Source organism: Nestor notabilis, unplaced genomic scaffold (assembly GCF_000696875.1).
Source record: "Nestor notabilis isolate BGI_N333 unplaced genomic scaffold, ASM69687v1 scaffold35398, whole genome shotgun sequence".
NCBI lineage: Eukaryota > Metazoa > Chordata > Aves > Psittaciformes > Psittacidae > Nestor > Nestor notabilis.
Genome location: NW_009940259.1, coordinates 40,019 through 61,790, shown reverse-complemented (window position 1 = coordinate 61,790; position 21,772 = coordinate 40,019). Strand labels below are relative to the sequence as shown.

The window sequence follows — 21,772 nt, the reverse complement described above, 5'->3', positions numbered from 1 at the left end:
TGCTGTAGCTGAACCCAGGACACCTGCACATTCATATGAGACTTTATATTGAATATTGAACTGGTGTGCTGCAACTGTAAAGGCGCTTCATACATTTTACCTGCTCTAGAACGGGTACTCTAGGGAAGGGCCATAAAAGAAAATTTTCACATCATTGCTCAGGTATCAATATTTCTATCACACATCATTCATCTATATGGAGTAGCCTTATCTCAATTTCTATTCCCCAACCTTTCTGTTACTGAGGAATTTCCATCCTTCAGCATTTTTCATGAATTCTAAAAGGTGTTCAGTACCTTTGCTGCTTTTCAGTGAAACACGCAAGAACCCTTACAGAAGAAGTTAGAGATGTTTTCAAGATAGGCAATACTTTATCATTACTATCATGGATGACAGTACTGATCTCTTAGCCATCAAGTAAAACCCTCCATCTTATATTCTTGGGAAACGTATCTACTACTGACAAGCTGAACATGCAGTTCTGTGGGGTATAGTGAATCCCAAATAAGAAATATTTTTGCTGGTAGATTTTCCATCGCTCTGTATTGTAGAAGACCATTTATTGTCCCTAGGAAGGGTCACCCTAAATATGCCTGTACATTCAACATGGAATGGCTGCAGTAATTCCTGCTTTTTTATGTTAGTGTAAAATGAGATGATTCAGTATCCTGAAAATTTTTATCCAAGCTGAGTTTTCACATAAGATGCAAGTACAGGCGCTTATCTCACATCAGGTGTTGTAGTTCACTGGCAAACGTGCATGAAAAATTCAAGGAGTTTAGTTTTGCCTGCCTGTTTTTTTACTTTACATCGATTCCCAGCCAGTTGTGCCTCACAGGTCATAGCATCAGAAAAGCTATTTTTCTAAGAAGAGTATTAGAAAATGAGAATATTAAAGCTCAGTTTTACATGGTGTTCTTGATGATATGGCTCCATTAAAAATCATAACATTAGTCCAGGCTTAACTGAACGCTGTTCTTCTCCTGTATTCCTTCACATTAATGGTAGGTGTTTGAAATAATATTCTTGATTAAATTGAATTCAGCTATGCTTCTGAAAAAGGAGTCTTTCTTTTCTCTTTCAATTTATAGTCAGAACCTAATTTTAGAAGGCCTAAAACAGGATCCTTCAATAGTCAATGGACCTCAATAGGTCAGCTCGTTCCAGTTCAAGATACATGTCCAAGGCAGAAGCGATAAATAGCCCTCTGGACACATATATCTCTTTCAACTGTCTATGTGCAGCTGGCTTAGTTTTTAGATAGATAAAATAAAGATAAAACTTACCATATCCTTTGATCAAGACAGATCATGCACAACACTGACATGGGGGTTTTCTAAGTTGCCTGCTTGAGCACTTTGTAGGTCAAAACTTTTAGTTCATATGTTTTTACACAGTTTTAACACAATTACATAACCTCAAAATATTCTGTTTGGAATAAAAAGTGAAAATAAAGAAAAAATAATGTATACTTCTAATAAAGCTTAATTTGAACACGTCAAAGCAGAACTTTGTTGTATATATGCTTGACCTTAGGTGGCTGAGCACCCTATTGATAGTGAAAGGATGATGTAGGTCTATCTGTAAGGTTAAGGCTGCTCTTAAGAACCTTCTAGATTTAGTCAAACCTTTTGTAGTTTTGTTGGTACGTGCAAACAGGGGTGGCTACAACACACAATTCCTAAGCAGCTGGACAATGGATTTATCTTTTAATTGAGCTGGATTTTATGCGTCTAAAAAGAAAAAGGAAGAATGCGTGTAAAGAAGTTTATGCAGTGCCATTGTTTTCAGTTGAAGGACCACAAGTCAGACATTTCTCAATGTCTGTTTCATTTCTCAATACAGTGTTTCTATCTGTGCTGTAAGAAACACTTGCTTTCATGCTCAAGCTTTTAGTGCAGCAAGTAAATCTTATTTAAATGGGCAGGCATCCTCACACACTCAAAAATACCAGTATGAGTTACAAATATGTCTGTAGGAAAGCAGGCCCTTCTTTCAGAGTGCTTTTCATTTAAGCAGTAAAGTGTCTAAAATCCTGGGGAAAAACAGGACTTCTATTCCTGTGAAAGCATGTTTCATTTTGAAACATACAAAAATGTAAGAATTCAAGAGAAAATGGTAGCTAGTTTAAATATGAATTGTATTAATGAGAAGAGGGCAAGAATCTTGTCTTCTAAGTGGTTATGACTCATACCTTCCGATTATAGCACGCGTACATCATACTTCAGTAAAAAAGAATATCAAGCAACCTCTGGATGGAAGACATCCAGACAGTTGGTGAACCAGAAGCTGATTAACAGGCACCAGACCTCATCTTGTGGGTTAAAAAAAAAAAACCCAAGCAAACAAACCAGTAACCAGGGAGGCTGGGTCTTTTCTCATTTACCCTGCTGTAAAACACATAATTCTGCTGCTGCCAATGAAGTTACTTTATTGTTGAAACCAGCATGAAGGCAGAATCAATCAATAAATGTCTATCAATTCCAGTTTCTGACTTCATTCAGCTTTCAAAAAAACCCCAATGATTTTAAATGAAAACATATACACAACTTCATACTCCTTAAATTAAAGCTAAAAGTCCATTCCCAAAGACATAAAAAAAACCCCAAAAAAACCCAACCATCCAAAATCATATAGCACTGAAGTGCAGTCACTTAAGTGCGAAAGGACAATTGCTGAAGTGCCAAAGCCTAGTTTGCATTTGCTCAACAGCAGTGGGGCAGAATGATGCATCTTGCAATGGAGCAGGCCCTTCTCCTCCCCCTCTAGCCTCCTAGCATACTGCTCTGTATCAGCAAGGCTGCAGGAAGCTTGCATGACTGGTTTGTTGCAAGGGCTGCCAGAGAAACCTTGTGGGTCTCCTGGATTGCACAAAAGGTTCTGGGAGTTGCAGAGAAGGCTGGAGAGAGCAGACTGTGCCTCTCCAGCAACTAGAGGATACTTCAGATTAAGTGCTGTGTTTCAGAGGGCTTCCCAAGAATTCAGGGGAAAAGGGAGAGCAGCTATCAGTCAATCTATTTTATACCTAAAAAAGCATAAAGTATGAAGCTGTTTTTCCTGGGGTCTTCTGTAGATGATGCCGAGAGCAAGAGAGTAAAGGTAGGACCTGCATGGCTGAGGAAGCAATGGGTGAATGGGAGAAGTTTCAGCATGAGTAGCTCTGCCATGAGAGGTTTTTGTTTGTTTGTTTTTAAATAATGGGAATCATATTAATCAGAATTTTGTTCTGCCTCAGTCTTCTTTTGTACTATTCTATTTCCCATGGAGCGTGTAACTGCATCCATCTCATTGCTTATATGGAAGAGATTTTGCTTTCTTTTGTGCATTTAATCTATAACCTCTGTTCCTTTAGATTTTATTACCACATATTTTGTAAGAAACTGTATCACTGAAGCACAGGACAAAGGACTTTGCAATTAGAGTAGGATTTTGAATGCAAAGGGTGGCTGGGTACAGGGCTGACTGAACACTGCTGACACCAACTCCTTCTGAGCCCTGTTACATACAGCACTGGCTCCCAAACCTTTTGGCCCTGGGGACCAGTCCTCAAACTCGCTTGTTTATCCAGATCTAGCTGATAAATATCATGATCATGGTTACTCCTGAACATGCCAAGCTGTAGATCACTTACCATCAATGATTCTAAAAGTTGACTTTTCCTAAACCAGTCATACTTCTTATTCCCAAATACAGACACAACACACAGTGCAGCTGCACTGCTTCTCTACAGGCTCCCAGTCTGGGGATTGGTACTATAGAGGAATTGTTTGCAGTGACTTTGACCTGACAGGAACTGAAAATGGTTTTGCTATTGCAAATGACATTGCAAACTGCTCTTCTCCAGGCTCAGAGGTGGAGACAGACATACGCATGGAGGAAACACTCACCAGTCTCAGGAGAAGTTGTCTTCACAGAAAGAAGTTTCACTCCTTCTTTATCTGACTGGGCTCTGTTGAAGTCAGAAAACAAGTAAGCAGACGGCATGCATGTTGGTCAGACAAACAAAATTCTAAGATTATGAAATGGAGGAGGCAGCACCTGTGCCAGTCTGCACTGGCAGGCTTGGAATGGGCTTTGGATGGGACCATGTGTAACTTGTGGTGGTGGAAAACACCATATACCCATATCTTTGAAAACACCTTTCTCTTAAAATATGTAATAAATCAAGTTGCATGACTCTGAGTTCACTCTAGCACTCCACAGAAGAAGTACATCTGGGGAAAAGAGGGAGTCATCTTTTTACTCTGTCAACACAAGGCTTTTAGTGATGTTGAATTGCAGGAAGGGTCACTTTAGATGTCCAGGTAATCAGGGCTAGCAAGTAAATCAGCAGCCCAAATGTTGCTTTTGGACATACAAAACATAGAGGCCACAGCCAGACTCAATGGCCTCTACCATATATCTTCCAATGATTCTTTCTCAGTTTCTCCTCAAACTCCTTAGCCAATACTGTTCTAACTGAGCCTCTGCAAACGGACTAGTGGAGAGAATATGGGACAGAGGAACATGAAACAATAGGGGACAAGAGAAAAAGAAGGAGAAAATCCAGAGTAAGAAACATTAAAAAGAGAGAAAACATGAACAAAAGAAGGAGGATGAGAAAGGATGGGGGAAAAAAAGATAAAAATCAGTAGGGCAGAAAATCAAAAAGAAGAGAAAAAAGACTGGGCCAATGGGCCCTGTGGCATAGCATAAAACATTTATCCATTTCAAAATATCACCTGAAGAAGAATTAAGAGCCATCATATTTCTATCCATGCTGAAACATGCTTATCATGCATACCAGTGTACAGTATCTGCAAGTGCATCATTTTCAATAGGATATTTCTCTTTGGGGTAGCAACTACTTATTATGCTTAAATAGAAAAAGATCAAAGTAAATCTCATGCAGAATCTACTGCACTCACAAGTGCCTCATGAGAGACCTCAAAGCAATGAAAAGACAGGATTCAACTTACTGTTCAGTGCTGTTCTCTTGTCTCTCTGGAAGAAGGAAAAAGTTAATATAATTTTGACTGCTGGAATTCACTTAAGTAAACAGCTATTGCAGTTGCTAGCAGAAGGCTTAGTTGTGATTTTCTGTTATTGCATTAAGCACATTAACATAATCAACCAGCTTGAATTGTAATTACTTCTCTAGTTCGTCTTCCCAAAAGATAACCATGTGATCTATGAAAGTGAACTGATACTGTTCAAATTGATACTTCTGGAAACAAGGGAGAATGATATGTGACTTGTGCAAGAGCACAGCAAGAGCACATTTTTCCCTGGAGCTCCCAAGTCCCCGGGTAGCTGGCACACAGGAGGTGAGCATGCAATCGCTCTCCAGTATGTAACGACTGAGCTAAGAGATACAGGAAAAGGGAAGTGAAGGAACAAACTGTGAGGCTGTACGCTCTGGGGGGTTTAACCTGGCATGACATCTGAGATCAGAGCCTGTCTTCCCTGTCAATGACAAATAGGTTTCTCTCCAAAAATGAATCATATACTGAATGTATTTTATTCTTATGTGCAAGTGTGGGCAGATGGATGGGGCCAGGGGGTTACATTGGAGACACAGAGCCAACTCTAGCCCTGTGACACTGGGCACAGAACTCTCCATCCGCAGATGAAGCACACTGGGTAGGCCCAGGCAAATCCTACAGGAAGCACCACAGATATCTATCTACTCTAGCTTCCAAGTGAATTTGCCAGTACCATGCCTGCTGACATTTGTGCATAGGGGAGGCTGGTGAGGAAATGTTCTTCACCTCATACCTTCACCTCTTGAGTCCAAATATTCAATAATTTCCTAAGCAGAGATCACACCTTCTTCTGTTTATCTGGGACTGGTTTTCCATGTCATTGGCTAAACTGGTTGTGACACCCTGTTAGCCTACAGCTTCAACACCCTGCTGTGATTTTGTATTTCCAAGTCCCAGTGATTTCACAGTTGAAAATTCGCACAGGTCTCCTAACTCATGCCAGTTCACAGGGAGAAATAAAACACAGTCTAGATTCAGATCTGGGTGTTCATTTAATGGAGAATTACACTTGCCTGTGGTCTACTCAGGCAACTCTTTGAAACATTAGGCAAATGGAATTTAATGGAATTACACCCCATTGTCTTTAATGTTTCATGGACAGCAGTGAAACATACTGGCTTTAGCGGCTCTATCAAAATGTTTCTGAAAACACTGCTTGCTCAGGGATTTTGTTCCCATGTACATTATACTGTAACTGGAAAACTTTACTTATATGTAGTGCATACATGAGTATGTGTGTATATATCAGGTATTTCCTAAAAGAAAGCATTGGTTTTCCTTTGCTTGTATCTAGAACAGAGATAAAATAAATATAGTGATTTTGCCAAACAATATCTCCAAACTTAGTTTTCACTGTCTTTTTCTACCTGATTGACTGATTGTGTTAGCACAGCTGTTTGTTAGCTCTCTGTAGCTGCAAAAGCGTGAACAAAAAGCTTTACGGCATTATATATTCTCCAAAAAATCAGAGACATGTTTGCTCCCTCTGTTCTTCCTACTGATTTTGAAAATGAAGTGTTATTTTCCTACTTTAGGCAAAATACTTTGAAATACAAGAAGCTTTCCTATCAGACTACTGCAACATCTATGGCTAAGGTAATCCAAAAAGACCCCAGAGATCTTTAATAATAAAAAGCATTTTGATCTTTTTGCCCTTCAGAGAAAGCAAGCCAAATACCTGGAGTTTTCTTCTGGCATATTCTGTACAAAGACACCAGGGAGAAGACAGAGAGGGTAATAACTATCAAGGTGATGACAACTGGCAAGATAACGCCTGCAAAAGAAGAACAACATAATTTTGCCTGCTGGCCCTGGCTTGCACTGTCTCCGTGAACAGGCACTTGCACGCACAAAGGTGAGAGGCACCAGCTCCACTTCATCAAACATTACTGACTTCTCTGGAGCGAGGTAACCAGCTGCTCATGTTATTTCTCCCACATCCACTGAGCCTCAGGCTTACAGCCTTTGTGGAGGGAGGATTTAGGCACTTTCCTTTCCCCAGCCTTAGTCCTTCCCTGACACTTAACACTGCCCTGTGGAGCCGACACCATCATCTCCATCAAAATATTCACGATTCTCCCCCAGTGTTGACTGGTCCCAAAAGCTTTGCAAAACAGTCTTGTTTCAGGAATAAATTTTTGATACATGCAATTTCTTTTTTCCTCTTTTTTGAAAACAAGACTCATTCCAAATTCAGCAACTGAAGCGATTATTTCTCTTTTAATGTTGTACACCCAGTAAGACACCAAGGAGTTACATAATCCAGTAACATTCCCCACAGCACTTACAACCAGGGATAAAAAAGTGAAAGATCTCCTTTTTAAATGAGGACACTTCTTTCCTTTTATTATTTCCCACCATCTGCCATTTCCTGACAGGTGTTTCCCAGCCAAGAAGCAAAAAGGAAAGAATTATGTAATGAGAAGCTTTCCCAGGGAAATATATAAGCCCAGTTTCTCCCCATTTATTGTTTTTCTGGCAGTGATTGGCCACATTTAAATGCAGCCGAAGTTATATTTGGTGGAGGCTGGGTCTTGCATTCCCACAACCTTCTACAGCATCAGTCGTCATGCCCACCCAGTAAATTGCTTTTGATGCAATTAATATTTAATATTCATATATATGTGTGTGTGGGGGGGCATCTGCAGAACTTGAGGGAGAACCCTGAGAAAGATTTGCAATGGAAAAACATCAAACATATTTTGCTAAGCCAGTACTTTGGGTAGGAAATAGCAGATCTGCAGCAACATCCTTGCCCTAGAGATGCATAATATTAAAATAAAAGATTAAGTAACATGCATCACTCAAACATCAAGTGCTTGACGAATCTGCAGAAGACTCCTTCTTAGTCCTTCTCTCTCATGACAATATGAGCAGTATATTTAAATAATACATTCATAACAATATCTTCATATAATATGTACTCAGAATGGTATATAAACAACATTTTCACATGTTTCCCTGTGTCTTCTCTCACAGTGGATGATTCTGTTCACATTTTTTTCCCAATTTTATTGCTTTGGATTAGTCCTGGGAAATAATTGTGCCTCTCTCCAGTGAGAGTTTTGTCAACTTGTTAAGCTCTGCTTCTCTCTGAGAGGAGTTTTGTAACAGGCAGTTATATTGGGTTTGTAATAGGGTCTACATCTAGTAAGGCTGAAAATAAAACTGCTAACTTCATTTCTCCGCTATTCCAATCACTCATGGAAAGCCAAACTGATTGATTGAAAACTCAAAAGCTGGATAATAAAACAGGAACACTCACTAGAATAGTGGATATCACTCCCTGGCAGTTTCTTGTTTCCAGAACTGCTTACAGGACTGCAAAAAGCTATATTTGCAAAAGAAATACAATCTTTCAGGTTAACACGTAATTGTCAGAACTCCCCGAACAAATCCCCCTGAAAAATTGCCCTCCCCAAACAACTTCTGTGTTCCCACTTCTAGAACCATTTGGTGCTCTACATCTATAATTCTTCTAATAACACCTGGGTAACTAAGCAAGAGGGGTGGAGAAGCTTATCTAGTATGGCCTAGAAGAAACAGACTTTTCATGGGTGCAGTCTTCCCTAGGATCGTCTGCTTGTCCACTTACAGGTTACAAGCTACAAACTTTCTCACTTTTAGGAGTTTAAGGTAATGTTCAACATTAGAGGAAAACTTCTGACAAGCAAATAAACAAGCAAGAGAGTGAAAATTAGACCTGTCTCCAAAAGAAGAATGACCAAAGCATTTCACTGCTAATTAAAAAAAACATGTGCTAATATGAAGTTGGATGAAGTCCAAAGAGGTGCAACATTAGTAGCTGTTGATTTTCTTGAGATTTGAATGTTATAAAGGGATGTGTGTGCTTTCTCTGCCACATCTGATGACAGCAATGACTGTTGGGAGCTTCTGGGACATTTTTTAGAACAGGATTTAAAGGAATGCAATTCTACCTTCAGGTGCTAATCTGAATTTGAGTCAGGCATCAACAAACTGAAATATTTATTACCTTCTTAGATACAGTCTGTGAAAAAATAATCACTGAATTTCCACAGAGGAAAAAAAGAAAACACCAACCTCGGTGCTTCCCTAGTGACACTATACAGGACACAGTATTTTATTCCATATTGGACAGAGGCTTGAGTAGACATGTGCTTACTGCTGCTGAAGAAGCTGACCCTGGGTAACAGTCCTGGGGTAATGGTTAGACTTGGTGATCTTAAAGGTCTTTTCCAACCCAGTTGATTCTATGAGTCTATGACCAGCTGGACAAACGTAGTGCAAGGCTGACAATTGCCACTGCTCATTTAAGTAGCAGAAATGGCCCCCAAACAAAGGTGCCCGGGAAAGGTAGGGAAGGTGGTCTCTTAAGCAGGGGTCCTAGTAGAGAGTATAGCTCCGTATATAAGTAGTGAGAACCACTTAGGTTTTGTTGCAGGCTCTAATCCATTGCTCAGGTACCTACTCGCACCCTGCACCTGTAGGGATGCACAGTTCCCCTTCCAAAGAGCAGAAGGCAGCTCAGATTGGTGTCTGGAAACTAGGAAATTAACCAAGTCCTTAAAACTAATTTCCCAGAGCCATTTTGACGGCTAGAATACAATTTTGTTCTGTTAAGTCTCTGAATGACATATCCCTATTTTTACAGAACTTTTGTATAGGCAAGACTTGTAATTCTAGTTCACTGAATCAGAGTAACAAGCAAGGTTTGTTTGTTCCAACCATATAGGACTCCCTCTTCCTTGGTACACTGATTTTAAACTCTGGCCCACTATTGAGAAATGTTTTGGTGATTGCTTTTCCTTCACTATTCTCCTTTTGCCCATATTTGCATTCTCATAACATACTAGTTTGTTTAGATATGTAAGATTACATTGTCTGATGCAAGAGAAGCAAAGCAGAGAACAATCAGCCTAGTTTCTCCACTGGATATGCCAGTATACTGGATTTTCCAGGTAACTAGGAGCTATGTGGTCCTACTTAAAAATTTATGTGGGTTGACTGGTAGTGCAAAGGGAAAGATGCGAGAGCTGTGTTTTCATTTTTGTTCTGATGTTGTGTAGCTGTGTGAATTTTGGGCAGATTATTTAGTGTCTCTATTTCCTTTCCTTCCTCCCCTTCCCCCCACCTTCATTTGTCTGGCCAGACACTGAAGCCTTTGGGGGAAAATGATCACTTACTGCATGCTTGTGTTGTACCTTAACAATACAGCCACACCTGAGACATTCTGATGCTATAGTGTAGGAAACAATAATTGCCTGAGACCCTTATCTCTGAAAAATCACTGTGCTTCTTTAAAGCAGAAGTTGTCTCTCCTGTGGTGCCTGTCTGCTGAGGGGTGATAATGTAAGGATGGAAACTGCGAGCCATCATCAAGTGACTGAAGTAATTCTTATGAATGTGTAATTCCATGTGATTGCTTTGGATTTCTCAGGGAAATACTACTGCCCTTTTCACTACCTTACCTGATACACTACATGATACACATGGCAAGCAGGCAATTATCACAGCAATGAGTAATCCTGGATACTGACTGAAAATGTCAACAGAAACAAATTACCCTGAAAACCATGAAAGCGTACCCCTGCATTTGTGCAGCATCTCCTCAGGAGAAAAACTGAGGATTCAAATCCATTGGTTATTTTCCTAGTTCTCTGTTAAATGACCAAGATGTAAGTAATGCAGGAAAGAAAATCCATAGGTTAGCATTTTAACTACTTGAAATAAGACATGTAATAGCATGGATTAAGAAATTAAAGCCTTTAACTCAGTTAACTATTTTCTTACAAGCCAGCCCATCCTGCCTACTTTCTCTGAATCTGGAAAGTGAATCTGGAAGATATTTTCCAGCTGTGGAATGGCCTGGGATCAGAATAAAAGTTAATTGGAGTAATATATCCACCATGGTAACATGAGGGACAAACTTTTGCTGGCAGCAGGAGCAAGAACGGCAGGGACCAGTAAAGAGGGGACTGTTTCCTGATAAGCCCAGAGAAAAGAAAACAGGACAATACAGGTCCACTAGCACAGGAAACTTGTTTTACCCTGGGAGCTGCTGCTTCGAACCACAGGACGAGGAATGAGAGCCACTGACAAGAACAAACTCCTTGGTAAGCACTCTATTTATATCGGTTTCCCATTGCATCATGCAATATGCCAGACCTGATTTGTCTTTTGTGCTCTCACCCTGTTTTCAGTATCTGCTAGTCCAACAATGGCATTCAGCTGAAAGCACAGCAAAGTTATGCACTGCTACAAGTTGAGCATCATTCCTCTGCTTCTCCATACTACACTTCAGGCTGCCCCCATCCCACACTACACCAGCCCTTTTTGTCAGTGCGCACAGAGCAAACTCTTCTATAGCTCTTACTTGTGGATTCTGCTGGTGAACTCATGTGAAGGCCTGCAATAAAACAGAAGGAACAGGTTTGTTAGTATCAGTTTTAGATGTCCAGAGTCTTCACATTGTACAAACTGACAGGCTCAGTAAATCCACAAGCAATGCTGCCCCAGAACTGACTGACACTGTTCCTCAGCCTAGAAAGTCTGAGCTGTGAAAGTCTGCAGACATCCCTTACAGATGAGAACAGAATCCAAAGTCCAGCCTATTCTAGGCTGTTATTCTGTTCAAGATCAGAAAATCCTGCATTAATTGATACATTCCTAAGAAATTCCTCTTGCCAAAACCAACTAAGCATCTGGGAGTGAATAGCTGGCATCTAAGTGACAAATAAGCATTTTAATAAAAGAAACTCAAATGCCTAATTGAGACATGTCTTCAGTTGTCACAAAAGCCTTTAAAAATGAATCTTCATTAATTATCTTGGTGCTTTTGGCTAGCAGGCTGTCGAGCAGCAGGAGTAAGAGTCACTGGTAGTGTGGAAGAAACGGACCTTGCAGAGTGCTGTGCAAAATGCTTACTGGCCCACCCCTGGCAGCTTCCCCCAGTCACTTCAGAAGTTTTTGGTGCAGAACACCAATTTTTTGTTAGCTTTTTGTTAGCATGCTGCTGCTTCTGTTAGTCTAGACTATAGCAGGCTTGGAAATTAAGGCGGCTGTGAATACTTCACATTTGGAGGCTAGCCACAGGCAACCATCACTCCCAGAGTGATTTTTATTACTTTGCATTAAATCTCTCCTGCAATCAGTCTACAGTCAAAGGGAGCTGGGCACTTAACTCATCCGTGTCTTTGAGAATAGACACCTGCGTGAACTGGCAGCAAATCATTTATCTGTTTGTACAAGACAGGCTGTGTCTTGCCAGGGACGAGTGACTGGCACTCTGCCCACCTGGTGAGGCCTCTCACACTGGATTACTGGAGCTACCATGGAAAAAAATCCCTCAGGCATTATGTCCTCAGCAGTCACTCATTATTTTGAGGTATAAATCACAGTGTTTGGTCATCTTCCTGTAGGCTGGAAGGCACCATGAAAACCCCCTTGCTGCGTCTCTTCAGGGTTCACTGCTGCCACTGCATCTGTGGGAAATGTGGTGCATACTATCCAATCCCTGGGAGGACATAACCCATCAGCACATCTTCTGAGTCCCAGCTGCGCCAGTCTGAGAGACCACAGAGGGAGTGGCGTGAAGGCAGCTGTAAATCCAGTCAGGCATAGAGCCTCCTACCCAAGTGTCCGGGGTTGCAGTGCTGCTCCTCCTTCATCTGGGGTACCAGGGGAGTACAAATCCACTCTTACGCCCTGGCTACACTTTCTGTGCTCTGGACTGATGCTTTGCACAAAGACAGCTACTACTACTGGAGCTGTAACATGAATGAAACACATCCTATTGCTGTGAATGTACTCTTTGAAAACCTGAATGGCTGCTCTTGTTTTTCATCCTCTCTACACCCAGTTAGAAACATGGATCACTTGAGCCACTGGGGTGCAAATAACCACTTTTGCTAATGATACATGGGACAAAGTTTTAGCTGCATTTTAATCACAAACATACATGAAAAGCCAAGTACTCAAAAGTCAGCAGTAACAGCTCTGCTTGAGCATACTAAATATGAGTAATGCTAAGTGCTCTGAAGGTGTACAGTTATCTTACCCTGGCTTCCTAGGATTCAGAGCAGACATTTTTCCTAAGCTTTTTTTCATGTCACCAATCCATCTGCAAAAAGCAATGTCACCTTGTGCAGAGAGGATCTCTGTAATGGTTCATTAAGCAATGTTTATAGTGTGTTTGGGTAACACTAACAACAAAAGCCAAAGAAAAGCTTTGGGGAAATTAATAACTCGCCTGTCAAAGGAGGTTTGGAATGATGCACAGTACAGAATGCAGCAGAACACACGTCTGGCATTAAGGAAACATGCAAATATGATATGATGGCTTGTCACCCAAATACTGCCTTTCCTTCAGCCTATAAGGAGTGGGATCCCATGGAAAAAAGTACCATGTGATCACACCACAATGGCGGAGGAAGCAAACTGTAAAGTCCTGTGTGTGCATATTCCTGGAGAAAGGCAGAAGACCTTGTCAGGTCTTACAAATAGGTCACTTGTCTGTGAAACTTTGAACCTTGTCTCCCCAGTCTGAGGAAAGTTAAGCTTGCCCAAGAAATCCCCCCATGATTGTAACATAATTATACATTCACCCTTAATTTCACTCATGCAAACAAAGTGAACCACCTTGGCTCAAATTAGAGCAAATACATAAACAGCAAAACCATGTCAAGCCCGAGACAGTATCCAGGTTCATCCTGAAGAATTAAGGTTTGTCAAAGCTGTATGCAGGTGACAGTGGGCTCTGTGAACAGGAAGGGTCAGGTGCCTGCAAGCACAACCAAAAAACACACTGCTATCCTGCCCAGACCTCACCACTGCAATAAAACCAGACAGCAGAGATGATCTCAGGTAGAAAACATGACAGCAGCCCCTGCTCTTCCTCAGGTACTGCAGGAGTCTCCTGAATCTCTGTTATTCTTTAAAGATGGCACACATCTACAAACACCAACACTACAAGCATCTTTCCCAAAGATATCTCACCCAGATCCTGCTAAAGCATGAAAAATTAAACAGAAAAAAATCTCCTGCCCTTCTCTCTCTCCCCCATCTTCAGTATGCAAGCAAGGTGCCAGCTCACCCTCTGTTCAGATTGCTCAGCCCTGCCACACAAACAAAGCTGTGCTAGGTGCTTTCAGTTTGCATTTTCTAAATAACCATCCAGCTCCCTTTCTGGTGGTGGGGTCACATGCTGCTGTTCTATAGAAAGAGAAGGACAGAAGGAAAGGCAGCATTTCACTTACTAACATAGTTACTATAGATGTTGTAGCTGCCTGTTCAGAGCTTACCACATGCTTTGGGGCAGTGAGATATAGGGGGCAGATGCTCTGCATAAATAATCTGGGAAGATTTCCAGATTCATCATGAGAAGTGAGGTGTGCAACACTGGCTGTGCTGAGTCCTCATTGTATGATAAGGAGAACAAGGATAAAGAATTTGGCACGTGACAGTGGTTTGATTTGAAAATACCTGCCCGAGCCAGTTCGGCACTGGCTAGAAGCATGACAGATGGAGAAAGAGACCAATACGAGCCTCTCCACACTGTTTTCCAATGACCGCTACCTAAGCAGCTTGGATACCCTGCAGTTTGCTGCTTCTGTTTTTGGAGGGCAGCCACATGAAACTGTGTTCATTAGCAAAACAAATGAATAAATTTGGCTGATTACTCAGAGGGGATACCACAGTATAAATCAAAGCAATCAAAGCAAAATTAAGAACTTTAAAAAACCCTCCTTGCCCTGACTATGCTATAGAGTGAGTGTGTTAACTGAGGCTTTGCTGTATTTTCCATCTCCCATGCACTTTGATTTTTGTGTATGTTTCTTTGTGAAGAAGCTGAAGATACAGTGGGATTTTTTTACCTAATATCATTATCCAGAGTTCCTACATAGCTTGCGTACAGAAAGAGTCAAACCCTCCTTGTCTTACTCATAAGAATGTTTCTGAGGGAAATGCCTCCCGCGAATCCAGTGAGTAGGATTTATAATTGGAGGAGTGCAATAAAGGTACCAATAGATGCAGCAGGTTGATTCATCTGACAGTTTATTATAATAGATCATTTGATCTTACCACCCTGCTTGGCGAACTTCAGCTCATTGTGCTTTATGACTTTTTTTTGTTGTTTAGGTCACAGAAAAAAAAAGCTACAACACTTGCAATCCAAGGATGTATTTAGACCCTGACTGATCCATTAGATCTCCAAGTTTTTGTTAATTAAACAAAAGGAGAGAATTAAATATCAGCAAGCAAGCTTCTGCGGAGGTGGAGCATGAGTAGGAGGTATATTACACATGACAGCCAAAGTTAAAGAAGCGTATGTGTTAATGGCAAGCATGCAGGTTGCTCTTCACTCCAAACAATCCCTATTGCCTTCTCTAGCCTGGGTGAACACTACGCAGCCCCTCCTCCGTGGTGGTGGTTTCAGTCTTTAATACAGCAAGCAATAGTGTTCTCTGATGTTTCTCCAAGTTGTTTCCTAGGCTCCCCCACTCATTTCAGTCCCTCTCCAGCTTTCTGTGGCACTCCTCCCACACCCTGATCTTTTGATATAGCAGATTGGAAGTTTCTCTTCAAAATGTGCTTTATTTCTGCAGCAACAAAGGACATTTTCACCAAAATGGCATTTTTTTTAAAGATGGAAAATGGTCTCAGAACTATATATGTTCTTTTGCATTGAGGTTAGCCAAATGGATTATTCTGATCGGCATACCAAATAGAATCAGTCTGGTTTTGACCAATTTCACATTAATTTGTCTTCCTCTGAGCTCTCATGCAGAAGCTGTGGCTTGGGTGGCTTTGGCTTGCAAGCTCTGCTATCCCCTGTGTAAACCCCTGAATGAAATTCCAAAGAGCTGGGAAGAAATAATTTAATAGCTGTGACAGAGTCAGCATTTCTTCTAGTCTCAGCACAGAATGAAACAACTGGCTTCATGCTTGCATTGCTTTAAAAGTTATTAGGGTGCAGCACAGCATAAGGCTTCCCTTGGCCCTGGGTTATTTCACATAGGAGAAGAAATCTATTTAGGGAGAACCATAACATTTTTTTCTTAAAGTCTTTAATGTATATAGAGAATAATGGAGCAAGGATGGTCTAAGGTGCACCCATTCAGGATAAGCTACCTAACTCATCATGGTGAGTAATGGAATTTCTTGCATGTTTAAGGTGCAAGAAAGAAGCAAGGAGCTGATGAGGAGACAGGAAAGGTGTAAATGTGGAAATCCTGGTGCAGGAGGAAGTGATTTTGGAATGGCAGTTTTATGGGAACTCAGGGTATTGGCTACGCTAAGCACCTAGACTGACCCCCCCTGGATAGATTGGGACTTTCTTTCTCAGCCAGGCATCTTGGGTAGTTCCTGAGCTCAAGAAGATTTAGTGGTTTTACAGCAAGGTGAGCTGGGTAAGATGATGACTTCCACAAACAGAAGTTGTGGAAGTTGTGAAAGGAAGTTGTGAAATTTTCTGGGCAAATTTTAAATGTAAAACATAATTATACAAACAATGTAGCAGGTACTTCAATACGTGTGATCCATAGCCAGATATGTATTATAATTTCATTTTAACCGGGAGGATTTACCTGTGAGATAGACCCTTTAATTAAAAATATTGTAATTTACTGCTTTTATCAGAGTGTACCAATGATAAGGTTTCCATGCCATGCACATGTCTACCAAAAGACACAAAACCTAACACAATAATCAAGTCACTACAGCTCACAGTATATGCATCATGGGGCATAGGCTTACTGAAATAATTGTGAAGAATCTTCCCTAAATCAGTGACCTTGGATTAAAAATGAAAAAAAAAAAAAAAAATAAAAAAAAAAAATCAAAATCTCAACTTCCATAAAATGTCTATTATTATAATATCTTTTTACATGTTTCCAAGTGCTTTACTGCATACTGGGAATATGATATTACTCCACTTTTATATCCAGTCCTATCCTCTATGAGTTAAAAAAAAACAACCACAGTACACGAGCATGCTTATCTCCCACAAACACAATCCAGAGGTTGTAAAAAGTCTTGTATCCCTTGGGGGATGTTAAACATGAATAATAATTGGGATATGCAAACAAAGTGAATGTCCTCGTTGGATTTGCACACATGTAGCCGAAAGTAAATACTGAGCAAAGACCCAAGAGACATTGAGAAAACCTGAGTAAGTGGTTCTTCAAAATCTGGGAAAGTTAAGCCAGCTAGAAGCATAATAAATGATCAGTCTCATGACCTGGCATCTACACTCACCATGGTGTTGTTTAGTGGCCAAATACATCAACACACCCCCAGAAAAACAATATCACAAAACGGAAGTTGGGAAGGATTAATACCTTTTTGACCTTGCATGTGATCATATTGTATTTTGAACAATGTCATTTAGTTGGTAATATGCATTAACTTGCCCTCCAGATTTATTAATAATTGTAAAAATTGTAGCTGTTTTCTCCTTTGTCTTCTGTGCTTTGCAACCAGAGAATTTATCTTCATGACCTCTTCTGGCAGTCAGTGCTACACAGTGACCACATACAGCATATATAAAGATTACTATTACCTTTTGTAATTTATATCCTCCTGTAATGACATTGAGTATCCCAACTGAATGTTTTGAAGTTCACCCACAGCTCATCATAATTTCATAGCTAGATGAGATAGCCACAGTGTACCCTGCATGAATAAAGAAGTGGCCCTCATTCCAGGACAAAGCACAACAAATGAAGAAAAGATTCAAAACTATTTGCATCTTTTTAACTGTTTGCATGGGAAAATAAAGTGTATGTTTTCAAGACTTACCTGAGGTTCCATGAGCAGAAGTGGGTTTTTGTAGAGAAATTGTAGAAGACGACCATCCCTTAGTGGATGAAGCAAACCATCCCTTAGTGGGTGAAGCATCCGAACTCTCATTTTGTGCCAGCTGTGTTCCACTTGCTTGTGTAGCTGGAAATGAGACAGATATTCAGGCAAGATACACTTGTATAAGCATTGTCTTAGATCCTGGACCATCCCTCAGACAAAAGCTCACATCATCATAGAAGAGACTTAAGGTCAGAAAGCACTACAGCTTCTGGTAACTGCTTGTCAAGTGATGAACCATTCTTGTGGAGTTGTTACTACTGTCATAGTTGAGGCACCTTTAAAGCACATCTTAGCATCAGAAACAGCCTCACATCTGTGCAGAAGACAGCCTAGAGCTCTGACTTGGGAGTCCTAAATAACTAGACAGTATTGCACCAAAAGCAACATGAGCAGAAGAGAGAAGCTTGCTTACATCCCTGTATCATTAACCTTCATCTTAAACGAAATAAAGAAAAAGTAAGCTTCAGCCATATCTGTCACATAATGTGATAGTGTAAAAAGTTTTAGGGTTTGTAATTAAGTGCAGAATTAATTACTTCATTCTGTGCTGTTAAGGCCTAGGAAATACCATATCCCTGAAAAATTGAAGTGTCCTGTTTCTGCTGTCACACAGTCAATAGAGGGTCAAGGCCACCTTTGTCACAAGATTTCCAGCCTAAGGTGAGTCCAAGATTGAGCCCATGGAACTGAAGGTCATCAAATGACAACAAGAAAGAATGTAAGCTGTTCCAGTACAGTTGATAATTCCTATGTCTATGCTTAAACCTCAGCATCACAATGGGCAAGACAGTGCATATTGAATAAAACATAGGGGTGCCCAAGAGTAACCTTATACTTCCTTTCTGATATAAATCAGAGATGTGACTGAGCTGTAAACTGTTTTCAGTGCCTCTTCATAGGAATTTCAAACACTAGAACTAAAACAACTTCAAGACATGTTTTAGTACAACAAGTGCAACATCATGCACGTGCAACATTTGAATCTTGAGGAATGCTTAATTGGACGCTTTATTCAAAAACTATGATTACCAGTTTGGCTCTTCAAAGAACCCTTTTCTCAGGGATAAAACTCTCAGTGCCCAGAGCTTCCTATTCTACCATTACACACCTTTAACTTGGCCTTTCACTTCCCGTCTTGTTAACGAAGTGCAATACCTTGGCAAGGCAAGCTTCAAAAAATCAGTGAGCTAAGAAAGAGTGAGCTGAAGTCACTGGAGTCAGGGGATTCATACAGCTTTGGGATCTGAGAGGAGCTGGATAGCTGGGGTTGGTATCTTTGAAGGCTGAGGCATGGAAGGAAACCACACTGAAAATTATGCAGAACAAACTTAAATTCCTAAAACTTTCATTGGGATTCTAGTGATGAAAAGTGTAATTTCACTGTCAGCTCCCTCCAGAAACCTCAGCATTGTACCTCTTCAATATGCAAGTCTAATCTGCAGTAGAGATTAATGAGGTAGAGTGTAAAAAGCTCCTCTACCTCATTTTTTTACTGTGGTATAATGCAAGGATCCAAGAACTTTAATAATTCTCATCATAGAAATCTTGAGTGAATCTTTAAATGCAAACTTCTTCCACTTTTCTTTTTTACTGTGGTTGCTTCAGACTCAAATTTTAAATGTTTAAAAGTGTTTAAATTTTAATCTGAGATCAATTAGAAGAAAAGTAAAAACTCTAAAAACCTCCCTCTTCCTTTAGGATGCATGGGCTTGTAACAGCAACAGCAGCAACCGTCTTGTGGCTTTCCTATCATAAATTAGTAAAAGCTTGCACAGGACTATGAAAAGTAAGGCAGAATAACTGTATGCCTTCATGTGCAGAGACATTTGAACACAAATATGCTTTATGAACACTGCAAAACAATCAGTGTGTGGGAGAGATGAGGGAGGCAGCCAGCTGCCTTGTAAACCCCACTGTTTTCCCATGGGGATCACACGTTCTAGGCGTCCTATCAGTCCTGGCAGAAGCCCAGCCCCGGGTACTCCTCTTGTGTTTGGGAGCCGTGAGAACAGATTGTTCTTGGGAACACGGGCTGTATGCTGGATATACCTCGGCAGGGGATTGGGAAGGGAGGGATGCTAGCATTTCTTTTTTTTTGTTTTTAATTCAGCCTGAGTGAGATTCTTCCTGCCACTCAGATAGCACCAGGTATGACTCACACCTTTACCCAGGGCTCAATGTGAAGGTTGTTGCATTTATTTTGGTAGACTACAGAACAGGCTCCGTGCTCTCAGTGTCAAGGGGTGAAGTAGAGGTGTAAAAGTCTGCATGTCAGTTTTCAGCATTTCCAAGACTAAAAACACAACCTCAATTCCACAGTACCACACTAAGATTAAATCCTAGCAACCCAATTCTCTGCTGACTTGTGGCTTTTAAGCAGCCTCCAAAGCCTTACGCCTAATACACAGCATAGACTCTACCATCAACACATTTAGGAGGTTGAATTCTGTGCCAAAAGCCTATGGGAACAGAAGCATCCATATCCAGCAATTCCTCACGTATGCAAGGGCAGCACTGGCAGTGCAGTACGCCTGCCAGAAATCTGCCTTTCTGGTAAATCCCACAACTCATATCTATGCGAGGTTTAATTTGATCTCAGCAGGAGGAGACAGCACAAGTCCTTACTGAGGTGCCCATGCTCTGCACAGGAACAGGCGGGGGACTCTGCGCGGGCACACGGTGACTCAGTTCTGCCATCCCCACTGACACATCGCTGCAGTAATTCATCACGCTTCAGCTCAGCCAGCTGCAGCAGAGATTTCTGCCTGCCTGGCAGGGGGAGGCCTGGGCTCACAGAAAAGCAGCACAGTGGAGAAGGGTGGCTGCTGATCCTGCTGCAAAAGCTCTCGCATCATCAGTTAATGGGTTTGTTGTCAACAGCTGATTATGAATAAAAATGGTAAAGCAGTAAAGATCGTAAAATAGCTGTCCAAATGGGGATGATTGCTGCAGCGGCAGAACTCCCTGGTGGTGATGCAGCTCTCCCTGCTGATATTTTGATAGGATAAATGACAGTGTGTTAACACGTGTTTGTCAAAGGGATAATCAACAACAGGGAATCTGAAACTGCTCTGCAGAGCTGCTGTCTGAGCCTCAGGTATTTCCTTACTCTTTGTGCTCTGAAAACCCTCCATTTTCGTTAACCATCTGTAGTTTGACACATCCTAACTTGATCTTAGCATGATTTTCTACTTAGCGTACATATAATCCACATATATTTTGTCATTTCCCAACAGTACTTTAAATTTTCTTTACAGCAGACTGCTACCTAACTAACTTGGACATCACAAGATGCTTCAAGTAAGCAGCAAATATTCTGCATATACTCTACACATTGCAAAGAATATTCACATCTGTATGTGTGTTAAGATCTTACTTGGCCAATCAATGAATCAAGGAAACACTTTTACAGGGCAGAAGGAACTGCACCCAAACCACATTAAAATGCAAGCATGAGGGCTTTCTTGATGGAAAACTAAACTTTCTTCCTTGAGCTCCTATCATCAACGTAAACACACATATAGGCCTGTAATCAATAGCCTGAGAAACCATTTGCACTAACGAACATGTTCATGAAAGCTTTGAAAACACCCAGTGTAGCAAAAACAATGCAACTTCATGCCCATTCAAAGGAATGAAAATTGGCTAGGGAGATAACCGAGCAGATTTCAGTTTTAAGGTTTACACCCATAGCTGAGTGGTCTGCCAGCTTTACATTTTCTGGTAAACAAAAAACCCCAAGTATTTAAAAATACATGTTTTAAAAAAATCTCTCTGCCTAACATGTCTCAGCAGCCAGCTATACTCAGTGTTCACCTCTAGCATGTGCTAATGACCTGAGAGCAGCACATAACACTCTTGTGGTAGTTTTACTGAAGTAATTACCTGTAGTTTGATAAAAAGAA

General features: G+C 40.8%; 1 protein-coding gene across 1 annotated transcript in view; it reads right to left on the bottom strand.

The window, feature by feature from the left end:
- Positions 1-3,887: 3,887 nt before the first annotated feature.
- Positions 3,888-21,772, bottom strand: part of EMCN (endomucin) — a gene marked incomplete at its 3' end in the record, with an annotated part of 25,334 nt that continues 7,449 nt past the window's right edge. Inside the window, exons 4-9 of the mRNA XM_010020247.1 lie at positions 17,805-17,948; positions 11,380-11,412; positions 8,290-8,355; positions 6,703-6,798; positions 4,959-4,983; positions 3,888-3,949 (exon numbers count right to left, since the gene is read on the bottom strand). Of these exons, the coding sequence (XP_010018549.1) occupies positions 3,888-3,949; positions 4,959-4,983; positions 6,703-6,798; positions 8,290-8,355; positions 11,380-11,412; positions 17,805-17,948 (426 nt within the window). The remainder of the gene's footprint in view (positions 3,950-4,958; positions 4,984-6,702; positions 6,799-8,289; positions 8,356-11,379; positions 11,413-17,804; positions 17,949-21,772) is intronic.